Source organism: Nerophis lumbriciformis, linkage group LG33 (genome assembly GCF_033978685.3).
Source record: "Nerophis lumbriciformis linkage group LG33, RoL_Nlum_v2.1, whole genome shotgun sequence".
Lineage (NCBI taxonomy): Eukaryota > Metazoa > Chordata > Actinopteri > Syngnathiformes > Syngnathidae > Nerophis > Nerophis lumbriciformis.
The window spans coordinates 12,940,634-12,961,671 of record NC_084580.2 but is presented as its reverse complement, the minus strand read 5'-3'; the positions used below and the strand labels follow the sequence as shown (position 1 = coordinate 12,961,671).

At 39.3% G+C, this 21,038-nt stretch overlaps 1 protein-coding gene across 4 annotated transcripts in view; it reads left to right on the top strand.

Moving 5' to 3' along the window:
- The window catches only part of LOC133575635 (zinc finger SWIM domain-containing protein 6-like), a 165,348-nt gene that overhangs the window by 106,842 nt on the left and 37,468 nt on the right, over window positions 1-21,038 (top strand). For all 4 annotated transcript variants that reach the window (XM_061928330.1, XM_061928327.1, XM_061928329.1 and 1 more), the window contains 4 exons: window positions 6,398-6,754; window positions 10,014-10,162; window positions 10,613-10,763; window positions 15,152-15,331. In XM_061928330.1, coding sequence (XP_061784314.1) covers window positions 6,398-6,754; window positions 10,014-10,162; window positions 10,613-10,763; window positions 15,152-15,331 — 837 coding nt within the window. The remainder of the gene's footprint in view (window positions 1-6,397; window positions 6,755-10,013; window positions 10,163-10,612; window positions 10,764-15,151; window positions 15,332-21,038) is intronic.

The following is a 21,038-nucleotide window of genomic DNA, read 5'->3' as shown; positions in this document are numbered from 1 at the left end:
TTTTTTTGTCCTGTTTAGCTACTCAGGCATATCACATTGTTGATGTAGATGCCCATATCTGCTGTACAGATTTACTTTACAAAAGAGAAGTGTGGGATACTTCTCTTGTTGCCTTATTTGTATTTGACTTTATTAAATGGATCGGGGATGATAAGACAGAGACAATAACAACAAAAACAACAACAACAAAAACAGAACAACATTAGCAAATATGATATGTACAAATATTAGAGATGTCCGATAATGGCTTTTTTGCCGATATTCGATATTCCGATATCGTCCAACTCTTAACTAACGATACCAATATCAACCGATACCGATATATACAGTTGTGGAATTAACACATTATTATGCCTAATTTTGTTGTGATGCCGCGCTGGATGCATCATACAATGTAACAAGGTTTTCCAAAATAAGAGAACAACTTCAACTCAAGTTATGGAATAAAGTGCCAACATGGCACTGCCATATTTATTATTTAAGTCACAAAGTGCATAATTTTTTTTAACATGCCTCAAAACAGCAGCGTGAAATTTGGGATGTGGTCTCCCTGAGAGAGCATGAGGAGGTTGAGGTGGGCGGGGTTGTATATTGTAGCGTCCCGGAAGAGTTAGTGCTGCAAGGGGTTCTGGGTATTTGTTCTGTTGTGTTACGGTGCGGATGTTCTCCCGAAATGTCATTCTTGTTTGGTGTGAGTTCACAGTGTGGCGCATATTTGTAACAGTGTTAAAGTTGTTTATACGGCCACCCTCAGTGTGACCTCCTGTATGGCTGTTGATCAAGTATGCCACTTGTGAGTGTGTCAAAAGCCGTAGATATTATGTGACTGGGCCGGCACGCAAAGGCAGTGCCTTTAAGGTTTATTGCCGCTCTGTACTTCTCCCTACGTCCGTGTACACAGCGGTGTTTTAAAATGTCATAAGTTTTACTTTTTGAAACCGAAACTGATAATTTTGAAACAGATACCGATAATTTCCGATATTACATTTTAAAGCATTTATCGGCCGATAATATCGGCAGTCCGATATTATCGGACATCCCTAACAAATATGATACGAAAATTGATAGCAAACAGCCAGTTTGCGAAGCAGATAGTAATAACACAGAAATCACAATGAAAAGTATTGCACTACAAATGGAACAATAAAAATACCAATAGAAATAACACTATTGATAATGAATAGTAATAATTACCTTCATTCCGCACTCCATCCAGCTGTATAATCACTCGCCATACAGCAATAGATGATATCTGTCTATTACCTGACACCTTCTATGTTAGCTACTTACGCTTTGTTTTTAAGGTCTATTTTCTATTGTCTGCTGGATTTACTCTCTGTTTTATGCTGCAGCTGTCACATATACTGTAATATTGTACATGGTAATTGTTATATATTGTATATATGATATAGACATAATATAATATATCAGTATATATTATATATCTGTACATATATTATGTAAATATTACGTATATGTTATATTTTATATCGCTGTATTTAATCTATTTATACCTGCATTGTCCTTTCCATCCTTACACTTTCCATCATTGTAACTGAGCTACTGTGTGGAACAATTTCCCTTGTGGATCATTAAAGTTTGTCTAAGTCTAAGTCATTTATCAACAATGCAATGTTTCAAATGCAACAATACATATATGTAATGATAACTTGAATTGTAATAAATATACTTGTTAAAAACGTTCTTGTTTTTAATGAATATTTAGGACTACTACGCTACTGTTTTAATATTGGTCATTTATGGTGGTAAGTTTAAGAACCACTGCTTTAATAGCGACTTTGAACATATGAAATGGGAGAACAAATCTTAAGAAGACCCAGATCCTTACCAAAATGTAATGGACTCTTCCTTGACCAAAGCCCCGCCTCTCCACAACGTTTTGTATCCTGGCAGAGGTAATTACTCAAATGCCTCGCAACAAAAAGCGGGTTTATTCCTCCATTGTACCACAAGCTGCATCGCGTAAACCTTTTTGTACCACTTAGGTGACTCGCTACGACCGCCTCACGGCGACAGTCGCTCTCTTTGATCAGTGCAGATGCAGGCGGTTGCCTTATTGCGTGCACAGCCCCTTCTTCTGTGAATATTGTTAACAAACTTGTCCTCCCTCTGCCAGCTGGCGCTTGCAATTGGGAAATCTCTCTGGTGATATTTACCACCGACACTTCCTAGCTGTGCAGATAGTGTTGACCATTGCACTGCATTGATATACAAGACCTTGCTTGTTTCATTTTAGCATCCACCCTGCAGGGGTTGCTCTGACCCTTTTTATTATTGACCTCTGTTTAGCTTACGCATGCGTCCCCTTCCCATCTGCATGCAATAAAATATTCAACTCCTCCCTTGCGCGTACATCAATGGGAAGCCGCTTTGATATCGCTCACTAATACATGCTTGATATAACAGCGTTGCGTACCGCTCAGCCCTTTGATAAACATGTTTAGGTGATGTATGTCTTCGCCTGCTCCAAATATTTCAAACATCTCTCCTGAGCACATGAATGCATTCATAAGCTGCTCTCAGCCTCTCCTTAACCACTCCCATTATTAATAAATGTATGATCCCATGCTGTGAATCGGCGGGTGTGTGCGTGTCTGATTCATATGCTCATCTTGTGTGTTTTACAATACAGTCCCGGGGACTCCACCCTGCTCATTCATATTCATCCCTGCATAATATAAAGCGGTGGCACCTCCAGATAGCCCAGTCAGGGATAAGATCAAACATTATATGCAAAGTAAGGGAGTTTGGGGGTGGGGGCTGTATAATACCTGCTGTAACTTTCTGCACATGCTCCTCATTGCTGTTCCCATTCATTGCAGATGACTCATTTAAGCCCAGTGCAATTTTGTTCAGCTTTCCACGATAGTTTTCAATGGTGTAGTATTCTCCCAGCAATGCAACACTGCCCCTAAACGCTACCATGCTGAAACACTGTAACCTCTTCCTTATAGAGTTGAATGTACTGTATTGATACATAGTCCAACATTTCCAATGCATGTGCTCTTGTGTGAGCAACCGTACAAACACAGATCCACCTCTTCACCTGTGCTTTGATTGATTGATTGAAACTTTTATTAGTAGATTGTACATATTCCGTACAATTGACCACTAAATGGTAACACCCGAATAAGTTATTCAACTTGTTTAAGTCTGGGTCCACGTAAATCAATTCATGGTACAAATATATACTATCAGCATAATACAGTCATCACACAAGTTAATTATCAGAGTATACACCGTATTTTTCGGACTATAAATCGCAGTTTTTTTCATAGTTTGGCCGGGGGTGCGACTTATACTCAGGAGCGACTTATGTGTGAAATTATTAACACATTACCGTAAAATATCAAATAATATTATTTAGCTCATTCACGTAAGAGACTAGACATAATAGATTTCATGGAATTTAGCGATTAGGAGTGACAGATTGTTTGGTAAACGTATAGCATGTTCTATATCAGTGTTTTTCAACCACTGTGCCGTGGCACACTAGTGTGCCGTGAGATACAGTCTGGTGTGCCGTGGGAGATTATCTAAATTCACTTATTTGGGTTAAAATATTTTTTGCAAACCAGTAATTATAGTCTGCAAATGATGTGTTGTTGTTGAGTGTCAGTGCTTAGTAACCATGTAATACTCTTCCATATCAGTAGGTGGCAGCAAGTATAATTGCTTAGTAGATGTCGGAAACAGCGGCAGGGTGCAGGTAAAAAGGTGTCTAATGTTTAAACCAAAAATAAACAAAAGGTGAGTGCCCCTAAGAAAAGGCATTGAAGCTTAGGGAAGGCTATGCAGAACGAAACTAAAACTGAACAGGCTACAAAGTAAACAAAAACAGAATGCTGGACGACAGCAAAGACTTACTGTGGAGCAAAGACGGCGTCCACAAAGTACATCCGTACATGACAATCAACAATGTTCCCACAAAGAAGGATGAAAAACAACTGAAATATTCTTGATTGCTAAAACAAAGTAGATGCGGGAAATATCGCTCAAAGGAAGACATGAAACTGCTACAGGAAAAAAACAAAAAAAGAGAAAAAGCCACCAAAATAGGAGCGCAAGACAAGAAGTAAAACACTACATGCAGGAAAACAGCAAAAAAGTCCAAATAAGTCAGGGTGTGATGTGACAGGTGGTGACAGTACACCTACTTTGAGACAAGAGCTATAGTGATGCATGCTTGGTTATGCTTTAAAGTCATATCCAAAAAAACTACTTTTTACTGTCAACTGAGCTTCATTTTTTTGTGATTTCTGCTGGTGGTGTGCCTCTGCATTTTTTCAACGCAGAAAATGTGCCTTGGCTCAAAAAAGGTTGAAAAACACTGTTCTATATGTTATAGTTATTTAAATGACTCTTATGTTACGTTAACATACCAGGCACGTTCTCAGGTGGTTATTTATGCCTCATATAACGTACACTTATTCAGCCTGTTCACTATTCTTTATTTATTTTAAATTGCCTTTCAAATGTCTATTCTTGGTGTTGGGTTTTATCAAATACATTTTCCCCAAAAATGCGATTTATACTCCAGTGCGACTTATATATGTTTTTTCCTTCTTTGTTATGCATTTTTGGCCGGTGCGACTTATGCTCCGGAGCAACTTATACTCTGAAAAATGCGGTACATTGAATTATTTACATTATTTACAATCCGGGGGGTGGTATGTGGATTGGAGGGGGGTTAGGTTTGGTTGATATCAGCACTTCAGTCATCAACAATTGCATCATCTGAGAAATGGACATTGAAACAGTGTAGGTCTGACTTGGTAGAATATGTACAGCGAGCAGTGAACAAGGAAGTGATCCCAAGGAGGCCCATCGTGCTTGAGCCTAGAATAGAGAGACTTTCTGCCCAAAAAATCACAACTATTCAGCAACCGGTTTTCTTTGTGGCCCATTTTTAAGAATTGACAAATGTTTGTTGCCCAATCAGAATACAACATTGTCTTTTTTCCACCCTTTGGGTACCATTGCTCACACCAGTGAAGTTGTTACAATCTAACGGGGGGGAAAATACTGGATTTTTTTTAGTCTTGACATTTATTTGGATGCCTCCAAATGTATTGAATCGAAAATACTGAAATTCCACGACATAGGGCAAACAGATACAATTATACACAAAGCATACTACAGTCTGCTACCCAAGAATGTAATGTTCTCAACAAAAAAAGGAGAAATATAATCTTAGAGAATTTTTTTTATTTTAAACATTTGTACGCACGCACAACACTTAATTAAAACCTTCAGTATATCAGTATGTGGAATTAAATTATGGAATGAATAAAGCAAAGAAATCAAACAATGTACTAATATAATCCACTTCACTGAAAAGTGTTTACAAAGTACAAAGAAGAACCATGATAAACATTCTGAATTTATTTCATCCATCCATTCATTTTCTAGATAATCTTACTTATCTCACCATATGAAATATAACTTACTTCACTAATTCTTATTTATTTATTTGTATTGTTATTACTTATGGAGTATATTGTGAATACATTGAGAACAGGAAGTGAACAAAAGTTTTAGCAACTGCTATGTAAAGGAAATGGGGTGGGATTAAATAAGATCTGCTTCTTCCTACTCCTTTTCAAACATGTTGAATAGACAAACTGGAAATTGGGATGTATCATGTTGTAAGCATGCATGTTCGAAATAAACACAAACTCAGATCAGATAGATAGGTCTTTATTGTCATTGCACAAGTACAACGAACCTTTGTTTTCAGCACAAACCCGTTCAAGGTTAGACAAACAGTGTACAGGGTTACAGAACAGGAACGCTGATGGGTCGCCACAAGGCACCCCGTAAAAGATGGGAAAAAGGTAAAACGCTGGGGAACTCAACTTAACTCAACTCAATTTTCACCTCTTTGATCCATTAAAGATTGGGTTATTTCATTTGCTATAAAGGGAACATTCAATGAGTTGGTGTTTACCTGATAAAGGCTGAAACTAACTTTTGTGTTCTGTTTGAGAGGATCCAAATCAAGTTCAATCCCCTTCCCACACTCCTCCTGCAAGCCTGATATTTTTTTTCTCTAAAACCTAATTTACTAAAATGAGCCAAATTGGTTAATTCCTAATCGAGTAAACTCAGTAACAAAGTGGGCAATGAAGCCTAACGTTTATTCTCTAGCTTCATGAATAAGTTGATGATGCTGCGAAATACCAAGAAGAGCTAAACCTTTAATTTAATGTAAAACATTTTTTCTGTTAAATTATATTTATCCCTTAAAGTGTTGTTGGTCTCCAAATTCTAGGATTTAAAGCATGTTGTATATTGGTTGAGAATGTTAATATTTGAGGTTTCTCATTGTATAATAAGCCTAACTATGAATCTTTTGTGTTTTTTGCCCTGCTAGGTTTCCACCTAAGTGGCACAGTAACGGACCCCGCCACTCCTTCCACCCCAGAACTCGTATGCAGCGTCAGCGTCAGCTTCGACCGCTGCAAGATCACGGCAGTAACGTGCACGTGCGGCAACAAGGACATCTTCTACTGCGCTCACGTGGTGGCGCTGTCGCTTTACCGAGTGCGCAAACCCGAGCAGGTCAAACTGCACCTGCCCATTTCGGAAACCTTGTTCCAGATGAGCAGGGACCAGCTGCAGAAGTTCGTACAGTATCTAATTTCGGTTCACCACACCGAAGTGTTGCCTACCGCGCAGAAACTGGCGGACGAGATCCTGTCGCAAAACTCTGAGATCAACCAAGTTCATGGTGAGTGGGCGGGGCAAAAATATGATGTATCATAAGTAAGGGTGTAACGGTACACAAAAATTTCGGTTCGGTACGTACCTCGGTTTAGAGGTCACGGTTCGGTTCATTTTCGGTACAGTAAGAAAACAACAAAATATACATTTTTTGGTTATTTATTTACCAAATTTGTAAACAATGGCTTTATCCTTTTAACATTGGGAACACTATAATAATTCTGTCCAAAAATAGAAATAGCTGTGTGTGTGATGGATGTTAGCCACCACTAGGCTGATCAGTGCAACAGCAGGCAGTCATGAATGCTAAGCATAACAATAACATACATATACACACAGGGTCCATTGCCAGGGTTAATGTGGTCAACATATATAACATAAGAACTGAATAAGATGAGGCTCAGAATGGTTTCTTAACAAGACCTTTCTACATATAATGTGCTTTTTTTGATTGATTGATTGAGACTTTTATTAGTAGATTGCACAGTACAGTACATATTCCGTACAATTGACCACTAAATGGTAACACCTGAATAAGTTTTTCAACTTGTTTAAGTCGGGGTCCACGTTAATCAACATTAAACTGCCTCAAGTTGTTGCTCAGATTAAATAAAATGACAAAACTTTTCTTCTACATATAAAAAGTGCAACATTAAACAGTTTCAAGTCAACTCAGCCTCAGATTAACTTTTCTTCCCCCCCCCCAGCCTTTAACCCTGGTGACTTTCACTCAATCTTCATGTTTTTTGCCAGAAAAATCAGTTTATCCACATTGTCTGCAGAAAGAAGTGGGTCAAAATCTAGTTTTTAATGCAATATGGTCTTAAATCTGCTGCTATAAAAACACCAACGGCATTTGTTATTGCTTTAGCCCTGTCTGACTCGCCGAGGAGAGGCTGCTTAAATGCGGTGTTTGCACGACGCTCGTCTTTGTCTTCGTTGAAGCGATGTTCACTTGGGGGTGGTGACGCTTCAAATGGGTTAGCATGTTTGACGTGTTGTCAGAAGCTTATCCTACTGCTGCTGAACAATGTCGGGAAAACCGCTTTCGTTTTGTTGTCGTAGCCAGGTCGTAGCTAGCATGCCGTGTGCTATGCCTCGGTGTGCATTGTTTACACAACGTGCGGTACGCTACTTAATATGTCCGTGTGGAAACTCGTTCGTTACACCTCCAAACCGAACCGAAACCCCCGTACCGAAACGGTTCAATCAATCATAAGTAAACTTCATGTATGGATATTGGTGAGGTATATAAAGATCAATACAATATGGCTTCTTGAGGTCTTGATTATTGGCAGATAATACAGTGTAACCTCAATTTATAAACCTAATTGGCACTTGAACAGTGTTCTTAAATAGAAAAGTTAGTTTATTGAAGCACATTTCTCCATATGAATCTATGTATATATATATATATATATATATATAATGGGTACCGCCCGAATGCAGTTGAGATAGGCTCCAGCGACCCCCCGCAACCCGAAAGGGACAAGCGGTAGAAAATGGATGGATGGATGGGTTGCAGCCTTAAAGGGGAACATTATCACCAGACCTATGTAAGCGTCAATATATACCTTGATGTTGCAGAAAAAAGACCATATATTTTTTTAACCGATTTCCGAACTCTAAATGGATGAATTTTGGCGAATTAAATACCTTTCTATTATTCGCTCTCGGAGCGATGATGTCACAACGTGACGTCACATCGGGAAGCAATCTGCCATTTTCTCACTTTCGTCGGTGTGTTGTCGGAGGGTGTTACAACACGAACAGGGACGGATTCAAGTTGCACCAGTGGCCCAAAGATGCGAAAGTGGCAAGAAATTGGACGAAATTTGTTCAAAATACGAGGCAAGAATGTGTGGATATCCTGCGACACTCAAAGCAGATGCTGACATCAACTCCAAAACTGGACAGATCAGCTTTCAGGAAAAGAGAGCGGATGAGAGTATGTCTACAGAATATATTAATTGATGAAAACTTTATTCATTACTCGCGGTTTTACGTAAATTATTATACATAAACTGTGTTTACCAATAATTTAGCTTAAAAACATTTAAATGCAGACAGCCCTGAAATGGGCTGTCTGCACTCTCAAAGTGCATGTTGTTGCCAAATGTATTTCATATGCTGTAAACCTAGTTCATAGTTGTTAGTTTCCTTTAATGCCAAACAAACACAAACCAATCATTGGTTACAAACACAAACCAATCATTGGTTAGAAGGCGATCGCCGAATTCGTCCTCGCTTTCTCCCGTGTCGCTGGCTGTCGTGTCGTTTTCGTCGGTTTCGCTTGCATACGGTTCAAACCGATATGGCTGAATAGCTTCAGTTTCTTCTTCAATTTCGTTTTCGCTACCTGCCTCCACACTACAACCATCCGTTTCAATACATTTGTAATCTGTTGAATCGCTTAAGCCGCTGAAATCCGAGTCTGAATCTGAGCTAATGTCGCTATAGCTTGCTGTTCTATCCGCCATGTTTGTTTGTGTTGGCATCACTATGTGACGTCACAGGAAAATGGACGGGGTTAAAATCAGGCACTTAGAAGCTTTTTTTAGGGATATTGCGTGATGGGTAAAATTTTGAAAAAAACTTCGAAAAATAAAATAAGCCACTGGGAACTGATTTTTAATGGTTTTAACCCTTCTGAAATTGTGATAATGTTCCCCTTTAACAACCATATTTTAGCAAGAGTTGTACAATTTGAACGCAATATAAGGCACTATACAGTACTGTATATCAAACAAACAACACAATGGGGTGAAGGGTCAACTGTCTATTTAACAACAAAGTCAAAACCACCACAAATAGTCTTTAAAACCCCGGCCGAGTCATACCAAAGACTATAAAAATGGGACCCATTACCTCCCTGCTTGGCACTCAGCATCAAGGGTTGGAGTTGAGGGTTAAATCACCAAAATGATTCCTGAGCGTGGCCACCACTGCTGCTCATTGCTCCCCTCACCTCCCAGGGGGTGGAACGAGGGGGTCAAATGCAGAGGATAATTTCACCACACCTAGTCTGTGTGTGACTATCAGTGGTACACACACACAGTCACTAGCCCTGTGGTACACTCAGTCTCACAAAATTACAAAACTCCTTAAATTTAAGGAGGCAGGTTAATACAATGATGGGAATGGAAAAAAAACAAACTATCATGTTGCCTCATCTGAAGGAAGGAAGAAGGAGGCGGGGAAGGCAGTGTAATGTTATTTTGGGCAATGAGAGATACCTCACTTAATACTGCACTTCACTTTTTTAGGTGCCCCGGACCCTACTGCAGGCGCCAGCGTGGATGATGAGAACTGCTGGCATTTGGATGAGGAGCAGGTTCAGGAGCAAGTCAAACTCTTCTTGTCCCAGGGAGGATACCACGGCTCAGGCAAGCAGCTCAACCTGCTATTCAGCAAGGTGAGGAGCCGCCGCCGTTGCTCCACACTCACACCCCCCCACAACAGCACCGTCTTTCCGCACTCAGGTTCTCCCTCAACCACCACCACTACATGAAGAATAATGTAGTCTCACCCTGATCTTTTCCTCCGCTTCTGGTTAATATTTTCCCTCTCTAGTGCACTTATGCTCCCCCCTGAGAAGAGATATTTGTCCTATAAGTAATCTCAGACGCACATTGGCACTTAGACGTGGTGTGCTGCCTCTTAGTCAGAGATAATTGCAGGAGCGAGACGGGAAAAGCTATATTTACGCTCACAGGCCACAACATTAGGTACACCTGCTTATTGTTTCGGCCCCTTTCTCTGTGTATGTCAAGTGAGTGAGCCGTTTGTTATTGCATCCACATGGTGTATAAACGTGTGTACATGACAGCACTCTCACTCTCTCACTCTCACTCGTCCACTGTAGGTGCGAGAGATGCTGAAGATGCGTGACTCCAACGGAGCGAGGATGTTAACACTTATCACAGAACAATTCATGGCCGACCCTCGGCTGGCGCTGTGGAGACAGCAAGGCACCACCATGACAGACAAGTACAGACAGCTCTGGGACGAGCTGGGTAAGATATACACACACACACACACACACACACACACACGTCACAGTATGCACAGTCACGCACACATTCAACAAGGTGGGTGGGTGATCAGACGCAGACATCACCACAAAGGTACACACAGACATGTTTCATGCGTGTTAAATAGCACACACATTTATAGCTACACACACACTTTCTCAGTGAGAATGTAGTCTAATCTAAATGTTTAAAGCACATGGAGCCTCATGAATTATATTTGACTCAAAAATGGCAGTGTTATACTAATTCAAGCACAATACTTTGGTGTCCGCTTCACACGCAATACACGTAGGCGACATTACTGCAACGTCAGACATGTTGGACATGCTTCAATACACTCCACAAATATGGCGGACGTGCTGGCAAAATTAGTCTCCAAACGTAAATGTTCCCATTTATTCGGTTCATTGTATTTTCAGGGCATTAAATCAATCGCAACAGGGCTGTTTATGTCGTCTTAAAAGACGCTCTAATCCAGGCAGGCTTCCTGCTCCTAAGACTACATACAACAGCTCTTGTCTGAGGGGATGGTGCAGGATCCAAAGTAGTTATCTTCTAAGGTAGAGAGTAGAGATGTCCGATAATATCGGACTGCCGATATTATCGACCGAGAAATGCTTTAAAATGTAATATCGGAAATTATCGGTATCGGTTTCAAAAAGTAAAATGTATGACTTTTTAAAACGCCGCTGTGTACACGGACGTAGGGAGAAGTACACAGCGCCAATAAACCTTAAAGGCACTGCCTTTGCGTGCCGGCCCAGTCACATAATATCTACGGCTTTTCACATAAGTGCATGCAAGGCATATTTGGTCAACAGCCATACAGGTCACACTGAGGGTGGCCGTATGAACAACTTTAACACTGTTACAAATATGCGCCACACTGTGGACCCACACCAAACAAGAATGACAAACACATTTCGGGAGAACGTCAACACAACAGAACAAATACGTCAACACAACAGAACAAATACCCAGAACCCCTTGCAGCACTAACTCTAATATACACCCCTCGCTACCCGATACCCCGACCCCCCAACCTCGTCATGCTCTCTCAGGGAGAGCATGTCCCAAATTCCACGCTGCTGTTTTGAGGCATGTTAAAAAAAAATAATGCACTTTGTGACTTCAATAATAAATATGGCAGTGCCATGTTGGCATTTTTTTCCATAACTTGAGTTGATTTATTTTGCAAAACCTTGTTACATCCAGCGGGGCATCACAACAAAATTAGGCATAATAATTTGTTAATTCCACGACTGTATATATCGGTATCGGTTGGTATCGGAATCGGTAATTAAGAGTTAGACAATATCGGATATTGGCAAAAAAGCCATTATCGGACATCTGTAGTAGAGTGAAATGATTCCCAATATGCCCGTACAAAAATAGTTTCACTTTTTTTCTCTGCCGTTTTGCACCACAAAAGAGCAAAACCATATTTTGGATGGTGCACCATTCCCTCAGATTACAACTTTCCATCTAGTCGTGAGCAGAAACTGATGAAGCCTCTGATTAGAGGCAGAAGGTCTTTTAATTCAATTTGAACAGTTCAGTTGTAATCAATTTTCAATGCCCGAAAAATATCAAACACGGCTGACAGGCTGTAAGAATAAGACGTGGTGGATATTCTGTATCTCACACACACCAAAGTCATAGTCAATATGCTGCTAAATACTCCTCAAACATGGCCGACATTCTTCAATATGTACACTTCAAACATGGCCGACATCCTGCAGCACACTCATCAAACATGGCCATGTTGCAATAAAATGCAACATTTATCTACAAAATACAAAATCAGGTTCCATTAGCATGTTTTCAGCTGTTTTTTTATTAATCTCATGAGAGATGCTCAAACACTGCGATGAGGTGGCGACTTGTCCAGGGTGTACCCCGCCTTCCGTCCGAATGCAGCTGAGATAGGCTCCAGCACCCATACTTGCCAACCTTGAGACCTCCAATTTCGGGAGGTGGGTGCGGGGGGCGTGGTTGGGACAGGGGCGTGGTTGTGGGCGTGGTTAAGAGGGGAGGAGTATATTTACAGCTAGACTTCACCAAGTCAAGTATTTCATATATATATATATATATATATATATATATATATATATATATATATATATATATATATATATATATATATATATAAATATATAAATATCCCCGCGACCCCGAAGGGAATAAGCGGTAGAAAATGGATATATATATATATATATAAATACAATAAATTATTTAATTTCAGTGTTCATTTATTTACACATATACACACACATAACACTCATCTACTCATTGTTGAGTTAAGGGTTGAATTGTCCATCCTTGTTCTATTCTCTGTCACTATCTTTCTAACCATGCTGAACACCCTCTCTGATTATGCATTGCTGTGTGGCACGCACAAAAGTGCTTTCATCAAATGCACTAGATGGCAGTATTGTCCTGTTTAAGAGTGTCACAACATTGCTGTTTACGGCAGACGGACTGCTTTACTGTAGACGTTCTTTCTATTGTGGGAAAGCGGACTCAGGTCCGCATGGAGCTGGAGGGGGCGTGGCCTCCAGCTCCGCCTGAATTTCGGGAGATTTTCGGGAGAAAATTTGTCCCGGGAGGTTTTCGGGAGAGGCCGGAAAATCCGGGAGGGTTGGCAAGTATGCCAGCACCCCTCGCGACCCCAAAAGGGACAAGCGGTAGAAAATGGATGGATGGATGGTAGGGGTGTAACGGTACGTGTATTTGTATTGAACCGTTTAAGTATGGGGGTTCCGGTTCGGTTCGGAGGTGTACCGAACGAGTTTCCACACGGACATATTAAGTAGCGTAACGCACGTTGTGTAAACAATGCACACCGAGGCACAACACACTCGGTGTGCATTGTTTACTCAAAATGCCGGACATTTGAGGCATTTAAGAAACTCCGCCCTGACAGCTCCGCAAAATGTCCGGCATTTTGAGTTAGGGTTGCGTGTATTTTCAATGTGCATTCAGGGTTAAGAAGGGGTTAAAAACAAAACCGCAGCATTGGTGAGGGAGGGGCAGAGACAGAGAGAGCGAGAGAGTTATGATAAACGCGCATGCGTTGCCAGGCTCTGCTTTTTATCTATAGATACATCAGATTAAATTTTTTATCATCTATAGCAGGGGTGTCAAAAGTGTGCCCCGGAGGCCATTTGCGGCCCACAGCTAATGTTTTAAAGGCCCACGGCACATTCTAAAAATACTATTAAAATAAACAAAAACATAACAAAAGTGAAATAAAACAGCTTAAAGGTGAAATGTAATTTAGAAAAAGTTGCAATGTTGACCAATAAAACAAAGCTGTTTTTTTTTTCTTTCAAACTGTCATTGCTCAAAACATAATATTGAATCAAAATCAATGTTATTATGAATTACTGACCTATCCAAGGTTCCGATTACTTCACATCAAATATTCCACTAAGACAAATATTTTTGGTTTAAGATTTTGCAAATTTGGTAAATAAATAACCCAAAAATGTATATTTTGTTGTTTTCTTACGTACCGAAAATGAACCGAACCGTGACCTCTAAACCGAGGTACGTACCGAACCGAAATTTTTGTGTACCGTTACACCCCTAATGGATGGAGATGCTCAAACAACAACAAATGTGACAAACACAGGACAGCCGCCATGTTGTCTTCATCCTTTTTGTCTGTCTCATGTCATAGCTCTTGTTGCTGACAATGATGTCTCTCTCCTTGTTCTGCACTTTGTTTGGGCAATGCAATGATCTCATCTTACGTATTTTTTGCAGTCCAACGTGTATGCATCGGCTTCCTTTTCAAGTCAGCATTTCAAACCCCTTTTTGCAGAGTCCTTATCGCCTTTTTGTGATGTTGGCTGAATGCTGCCGTTCGCCTCTTTTCTCTCCCACTCTCGCCTTCTTTTTATTCTTTTGTCTTCACTTTTCCTTTTACGCTACAACTCCTCGTCTTCCTCTTGCTCACTTGTCCTCTCATGTGTCTTGTTCGTCCACATCAGCTATTTCTCAGCTCTTTCATTTGTCGTTTCCTCATTTTTTTTTTCTGAACCCCCTTTTGTTTCACTCACATTTTTCAGCCGTCCTTGTTTTTGCCCTTTCTCCCCAACTTTTTCACACACAGAGTGCACATCTCTTTCAGTCTTGAGTAAAATCCCTGATTGTGCTCGCATCCCAAGGGACTCAGACACTTTTCGTACTCTGTTCCAATCTGTGCCAAAATGATGTGTGCATTGCCTCGAAACTAGTAAAGTCCTATCACAGTTTTATGCGGGCTGCAAAATGTCCTCTATAAAAAAAAAAAGTGAGGAATGCCGCACTTCTTTGAAAGCAAGAAGATGAAGTTATGACATATGCTCTGTTTTGTCGTCCAGGCGCCCTGTGGATGTGCATCGTACTGAACCCGCATTGCAAGGCCGAGCAGAAGATGTCGTGGCTGCGGCAGCTGCGCCGCTGGAACAGTGTGGACGTGTGCCCTTGGGAGGATGGAAACCACGGCAACGAGCTGCCCAACCTCACCCACTCGCTGCCTCAGGGTGCCCATGGCAACCAAGGTTGGTCAATCACACAATCTTTAACTTTAACAGACAACTTGTCAGTACGTACAAAGCTTACACTGCAAAAAGTCAAGTGTTCAAAAACAAGAAAAAATAATACATATTTTATTTGAACTAAGCAAAATTATCTGCCAATAGAACAAGAAAATGTGGCTTGTCAAGACTTTCCAAAACAAGTAAAATTAGCTAACCTCAATGAACCCAAAATTACCTTAAAATAAGTATATTCTCACTAATAACAAGTGCACTTTTCTTGGTAGAAAAAAAAGAGACCTTTTTTGCTCAATATGGTGAAAAATATTCTTAAATGAAGTAAATGCTAGTGCCATTATCTTGACATAATGATATGTGCTCGGCATTACATTTCTTGAAACCAGCAAACCTGCCGAAAATGCATAATAAAAAGGAAAAAAACATATATAAGTCGCACTGGAGCCTATGAAAAAAACTGCGACTTATAGTCCGAAAAATACGGTAAATCATATATTTTTCCGTCGATAACATGACATCATCGTGCCAAGTGCGTGCTCTTTCAGTCAATTAGTGTGCATATATACAGCCCGGCCCCCGGCCAAAAATGTTTTAATTGTAATTTTGAGGAATTTATCTGAATGTGCATGAACTATTTCTGTTCAAAATTGTTTGAAATGTTAAATGTTTAAATATTAACTGTCAGTTTACTGTACTGTGCCAACTGTACTACTATATGAGTACAGATTTTCTATTGTTTCATTGAAAAAAACCCCGCAAAGTCCATTTGGCTGTCAGCTGTTTTAATTATGAGACACAATTGTGTCAAAATCATGATTTTTTTCCCCCCTCCTTGAAATAAGAAATTATTACTTTAAAAAAGTAGTTTTATACTTGTGAGTGTTGATGACACAGCTTTGCAACAGTTGATATTCTAGTTTCAAGCATGTTTTACTCAATATAGGTCATAAAATCTCAGCAACAAGCTGTAATATCTTACTGAGTTCATTTAGGACTAAAACCCTTAAAACAAGCAAAAGACTCTAACATCAAATGTGCTTAGTGAGAATAATGATCTTATTAGACAGAAAATAAGCAAATATCACACTTATTTGAGATATTTAATCCTACTTACATTTCAGTTTTTGCAGTGAACAGTTTCTCTGTGTTCGCTCTTACAATAACAATGTCACTATAGCTTGGTTATTATACAGATAATGGGACCTAAAAGAAGTATTGTTGGCAGTTTTTAGATGCATTTTAAAGTGATTTAGAGGCAGAATGGATTGCTTCCATTAGCTGCATTGCTAGCCACATAGAACTAGCCGATTATTGCAAGTTAGAATGCAAAAAAACCCATTGTTTTCTTTTCTCTCATAGGTATTGTGAAAGTTAGGCAAAAAAAAAAGTGCAGTTCCTCTTTAAGTGTTCAATGTGATTTAGAATGTTGTTTACATTAGGGCTGGGCGATAAGGCCTTTTATTAATATCTGGATATTTTTAATACAAGTCACGATACACGATATATATCTCGATATTTTGCCTTAACCTTGAATGAACACTTGATGCATATAATCACACCAGTATGATGATTCTATGTGTCTACATTAAAACATTCTTCTTCATACTGCATTAATATATGCTCATTTTAAACTTTCATGCAGAGAGGGAAACCACAACTAAGTCAATTTACCAAAAGTGTATTTATTAAACAGTTATTAAGCAGTGGCACAAACATTCATGTCGTTTCCAGAACAGAAAGTGCAAGATTGTCAGAGACATTTTAAAACAAGCTATTAGTGCACTTTTGTGCATGATGTCACTAAGATGACATATCAAAACAACATTAAATTAAAGTGTACTTTTTGTACAGAACGCCACTACAATAGTTAAAAACCAATAAAGTGCACTTTTGTGCATGATGTCACACAAGATATTTCAATAACTGTCAAATAAAAATGAGCTGCATAATAGGAAATCAAATGGTTTATGTCCTTCGCTATGTGGTAGGTTCCTGCGGACGTTATCTCCTTCTGTTGTTGACTATTATTTTCATACGGTGTTGATCTGGAAATGGTTGCTTCGGCATTTTGTGGGTGTGGCACCGAACGGAGATGTTGACATGCGGCGTTTCAAGCACTTCTTATTCTCTAGCGGGTGACTTTTCAAATGATGCTACAAATTAGCAGTAGGTGCTACTTTTTGTAGCAACGCTTTTGCCCCACACTTGTTCGACATCTTCCCGCTTGAAGCCAAACCACCGCCAGACGATTTACCCCGTGCTATTTTTCTTAGGAATTAATTCTTCCTTCATTTGTTACCAGATTTGCACCTTCTTTCTCTTGTATTACCACTTGCACCGATCCGCTAGCATCACAGCTAATGTTACCCATGCTGCTACCTCACTGCTTCCTCGAGGGCGTATGACGCGACAGTATGTGACGTATGTAAGAAGGTGCGCTTTTTTTATGTCTCTGTGAGAAGGAGAGACAAGAAAGAGTGAAAAAAGCCTGTAGTGTAATGCCCGCAGCTAAAAGCAACTGCGTGAGAACGTATACTCGAATATCACGATATAGTAATTTTCTATATCGCACAGAGACAAACCCGCGATATACCGTATTTTTCCGGAGTATAAGTTGCTCCGGAGTATAAGTCGCACCGGCCGAAAATGCATAATAAAGAAGGAAAAAAACATATACAAGTCGCGAAATGTATTTGATAAAACCCAACACCAAGAATAGACATTTGAAAGGCAATTTAAAATAAATAAAGAATAGTGAACAACAGGCTGAATAAGTGTACGTTATATGAGGCATAAATAACCAATTGAGAACGTGCCTGGTATGTTAACGTAACATATTATGGTAAGAGTCATTCAAATAACTATAACATATAGAACATGCTATACGTTTACCAAACAATCTGTCATCGCTAAATCAAATTATACGTCTAGTCTCTTATGTGAATGAGCTAAATAATATTATTTGATATTTTACGGTAATGTGTTAATAATTTCACACATAAGTCGCTCCTGGCCAAACTATGAAAAAAAACTGCGACTTATAGTCCGAAAAATACGGTATATCGATATATCGCTCAGCCCTAGTTTACATTGATTAAGTGTTCTCCGTGGTTGTGTTGACATGTCCTTTCCTTTTTGTGTTGATAGCTGAGGGGATTAATACTCAGAAGTAGGTTACATTTTAAATAAAAATGAATACCGTATTTTTCGGACTATAAGTCGCAGTTTTTTTCATAGTTTGGCCGGGGGTGCGACTTATACTCAGGAGCGACTTATGTGTGAAATTATTAACACATTACCGTAAAATATCAAATAATATTATTTAGCTCATTCACGTAAGAGACTAGACGTATAAGATTTCATGGGATTTAGCGATTAGGAGTGACAGATTGTTTGGTAAACGTATAGCATGTTCTATATGTTATAGTTATTTGAATGACTCTTACCATAATATGTTACGTTAACATACCAGGCACGTTCTCAGTTGGTTATTTATGCCTCATGTAACGTACACTTATTCAGCCTGTTGTTCACTATTCTTTATTTATTTTAAATTGCCTTTCAAATGTCTATTCTTGGTGTTGGGTTTTATCAAATACATTTCCCCCAAAAATGCGACTTATACTCCAGTGCGACTTATATATGTTTTTTTCCTTCTTTATTATGCATTTTCGGCAGGTGTGACTTATACTCCGGTGCGACTTATACTCCGAAAAATACGGTACATTTAATAAATTGTAGTTTTCTCCAGGTCCATATTCATAAAAATATCAATAATTATTGATAGACCTTAACACATATATCCTGATAGAGTTTTCAGCTATATCTCCCAGCCCTAGTAGTTGGTCTGCAAAAGTGGCCCCTTATGGCCCCTCAGGGCTGTCCTTTTCCGGGCACTTACTTGCGACCCTCTCCTGCAAGCTTAACTCCACAGTGGGCTCTCGTATACTACATTCTAGCAAGGGTCCAGGACCAGCTTGCCTCCAGGATGCCTCCCTGGTGAGGTGATCTCGCATGCCCAGCCAGAAGGAGGCCTCAGGGCAGACCTCGGACATGCTGGAGCGACAAATATGTCTCAAAGCTAGCCTGGAATTTAGCTTCCTGATTAGTGGCTACATCACCATGTTTCTTTCTTTGCTCTTTCTTTTTAGTCGCACTCTCTTGCCCATGTTTTTCTAATTGTTAGTGTCGTCGGTGTGCTATTGATAAGTGATTACAATCTAGCAATCCACAAATGAACTAACTTGACAACTGCTTTGATCTGTGAAGGTTTGTTATTTTTTTATAAAAAATATTTAAACTTCCATGTACAAAGAATTTGTCTTTATGGGAGCTTAAAGGGGAACTGCACTTTTTTGTGGGGACTTTTGCCTATCGTTCAAAATCTTTATGAGAGACAAGAAGACAAGTTTTTATTTTTTGGATTCTAATTTGTAATAACGTATTTTTCGGACTATAACTCGCAGTTTTTTTCATAGTTTGGCCGGGGCGGGCGACTTATACTCAAGAGCGACTTATGTAAAATTATTAACACATTACCGTAAAATATCAAATAATATTATTTAGCTCATTCACGTAAGAGACTAGACGTATAAGATTTCATGGGATTTAGCGATTAGGAGTGACAGATTGTTTGGTAAACGTATAGCATGTTCTATATGTTATAGTTATTTGAATGACTCTTACCATAATATGTTACGTTAACATACCAGGCACGTTCTCAGTTGGTTATTTATGCCTCATATAACGTACACTTATTCAGCCTGTTGTTCACTATTCTTTATTTATTTTAAATTGTCTTTCAAATGTCTATTCTTGGTGTTGGCTTTTCATCTAATACATTTCCCCAACAAATGCGACTTATACTCCAGTGAGACTTATATATGTTTTTTTTCCTTCTTTATTATGCATTTTCGGCCGGTGCGACTTATACTCTGGAGCGACTTATACTCCGAAAAATACAGTAATCAGATCATTCTGGGTGGCTAGCAATGCAGCTAATGGGAGCAATCCATTCTGCCTCTAAGTCACTTTAAAAATGCATCCAAAAACAGCCAACAATGCTTAATTTATGTTCTGTAACTTTTATAATAACTAAGTTGCAGAGACATTGTTATTGTAAGCACAAACACCGACACACTCTTTTTCTGGCGTAGTAACACATCGCCTTGCGACGGCATGCTACGGCATTAGCTGTAAGCGAGCTTTGTTATATTTTGTATATATGATATAGACATAATATATCAGTATATATAATATACTGTACATATATTATGTAAATATTACGTATATGTTATATTTATATTGCTATATTTAGTCTATTTATACCTGCATTGTCCTTTCCACCCTTACACTTTCCATCATTGTAACTGAGCTACTGTGTGGAACAATTTCCCTTGTGGGTCATTAAAGTTTGTCTAAGTCTAAGTTTTGCGTCATCAGCCGAATGGCTTTTGAGTTTGTAATGCACAACACAATGCGTTAACACACATTTGTACTGACATTTCATGTTTTGTTTGTACACAGCTAGCTCCACACTGTATGAACTGTAGTTGTACGGTGATGTGATGCATGTACAGTATCATACCTGCCAACTACTCCGGTTTTCCCGTAATTAGCACGGTTTTCATCAACCTATTCCGGGTTACGGTTGCAGTGATAAAAAATACGGTTTTTCATTAATTAAAAAAACAACAATGACAATCGACACTGC